The following is a 2,027-nucleotide window of genomic DNA, read 5'->3' as shown; positions in this document are numbered from 1 at the left end:
ACTCTAATATAATATTCCCCCAACCATACTCATCCTTAAAAGAGTTGTGCTTTTGAAGCCGAAGGACTCAGGCGGTTATTTTAACAGGTTAAAAGATAAACTGATAAATTTAAATACCAAAACAAAGAATATCTTAGTAAACAAAAGAAGTTCAAACATAATAATAATAATAATAATAGCTTGACCGAGTAACAATTCTTAATAGACACTACTGACTCAAAATATACTACCAACAAATTCGTTAATAACGACCGAGCGAAACTTAGATTCCACCATAAGTATAAGTATAAAAGAATGGAGAACAAGATTTGTGACAGATATTCTTTGTGGTGATGGTGTCAAAGTATTTGCATATATTATATTTTCTCGCCGTCTAACAAATTAGGTGTATTTTTTCTCTTTGAAGAAAGCCATGACAAGTCTGAGTTACTTGTCAAAACATTTATTATATAACCAACCTAAAAACCTAAAGCAGACTTAAGGATACAGAAATGAACAACTAGGTTCATACATGGAATATTAGTGTCTGCTTCACACGTACCTATATTAACTAGTAATTATATTGGTACAACAATAGATCTATATTAACAATAACACAACCATAACATGCGCCAGGGTGCAGAGGGTAGGCCTTGTTTGCCCAAACACAAACCACCCTAACATCATGTCACGCCTCCTCTTCAACCTATACTTTTATTGTTGTATGCCTTTCCAAACTAAATAAATCGAACAATGGCTTAAGGTGCTTCAGCTACAGACCTTGCTGCTCTTCATCATCACCTTAACATTGGAACCACCAAAGTCAACAACACTATTACTATTAGTTGTAGTAGTAGTCTTCTTCATCTCCTTTGCAGGAGGCCCATCAAAGCCCATTGGGCCTTGGCGCCCTCTCTTGTGGTTGTTGTTAGGCTTCTCCTCTTTCAACCAAACACCAAACAATTTCAAAGTGCTGGGTCCAGCGGCCTCACCAACTTGTTTGTCGTCATCATCAACTAGAGTGTCATCAGATTGCACCGGATCACGGGTGGACCCGCATTTTCCTTGCCTCATGATGCGGTTGATCTGATCAGGACACACCTTAAGGCAGTCCCTCAAGAAAGCCACCAACTCATCGCACTGCTGCTTCGCACGTGCCAGCTCGCAATTTAGCGTCTCGTTGTCCTTCTTCAATTTCTCGTTCTCGCTCGATAAATTCGCGCACTGATGAGGAGGAGGAGTTGTTGTTGTTGTTATTGTTGTTGTTTCCACAGATCCTGGGTTCTTCGAATCAGGTGAAGAGGTGGAGGAAGATCCCATGTCGTCGCCGCCTGAGTTCAACAGAGAGTTTCCGTCGCCACCGGATTTTTCGGTCCCCGATGGCGGCGGCGCAGGGTGCGCCGACTTGCGGCGTTTGATCTCCGAGAGAAGTTCTTTTTGGCCTCGCTTAAAATGTTCGTTGGCAAATTCCCATTTGTCTGGCACAATCTTTCGAAAACCCTACAAATTCCAACCACCCCCAAAAATATTTGTTAGCTGAGCACTGCATTCATGATTTGATTGACTCGGTTTATGTCATTCTGCCGAAATAATTGAATTGATATTTGAAGACTATTTAGGCAAGGAGAGTACTAGGGAAACAATAAAAATTTTGAATAACATGAACAACTACCAATCAAATGAAAATACACTACATCATAATTTAATATTGCTAATCAAAATTACTCTTCTAACCCTATTAATTCACATTGTTTACACATTGTTCAAAAATTTTGTTAGTTACCTATAACTTTTTCTTTAAGCAATAAGATTGAAATGGTGCTAAAAGACAAATTAGAGACCTAGGCAGACGTGGAAAAAAATGTTCCCGTAAAACACAAAGCATATACAAATGTACGTAGTCCTTTTTATACCTATTTTCTTACTACGGAGACAGAATTTGTACCGTACTAGGTTATTTTTTCTTGCTTTCAGAAGAAAACCCATATGGTATCTAAGGGGTTTTTTTTTTTTGGTGACTATCCAAGGGGTTTTTGAATTTATGGGAA

The 2,027-nt window shown here is 38.7% G+C and overlaps 1 protein-coding gene across 1 annotated transcript in view; it reads right to left on the bottom strand.

Moving 5' to 3' along the window:
- LOC107642779 (heat shock factor protein HSF24) overlaps window positions 331-2,027 on the bottom strand; it is a 2,567-nt gene continuing 870 nt past the window's right edge. Inside the window, exon 2 of the mRNA XM_016346253.2 lies at window positions 331-1,479. Within this exon, the coding sequence (XP_016201739.1) occupies window positions 748-1,479 (732 nt within the window). The 3' untranslated portion in view covers window positions 331-747. The remainder of the gene's footprint in view (window positions 1,480-2,027) is intronic.

Source organism: Arachis ipaensis, chromosome B05 (genome assembly GCF_000816755.2).
Source record: "Arachis ipaensis cultivar K30076 chromosome B05, Araip1.1, whole genome shotgun sequence".
Lineage (NCBI taxonomy): Eukaryota > Viridiplantae > Streptophyta > Magnoliopsida > Fabales > Fabaceae > Arachis > Arachis ipaensis.
This window is presented reverse-complemented; position numbering and strand designations above follow the sequence as displayed.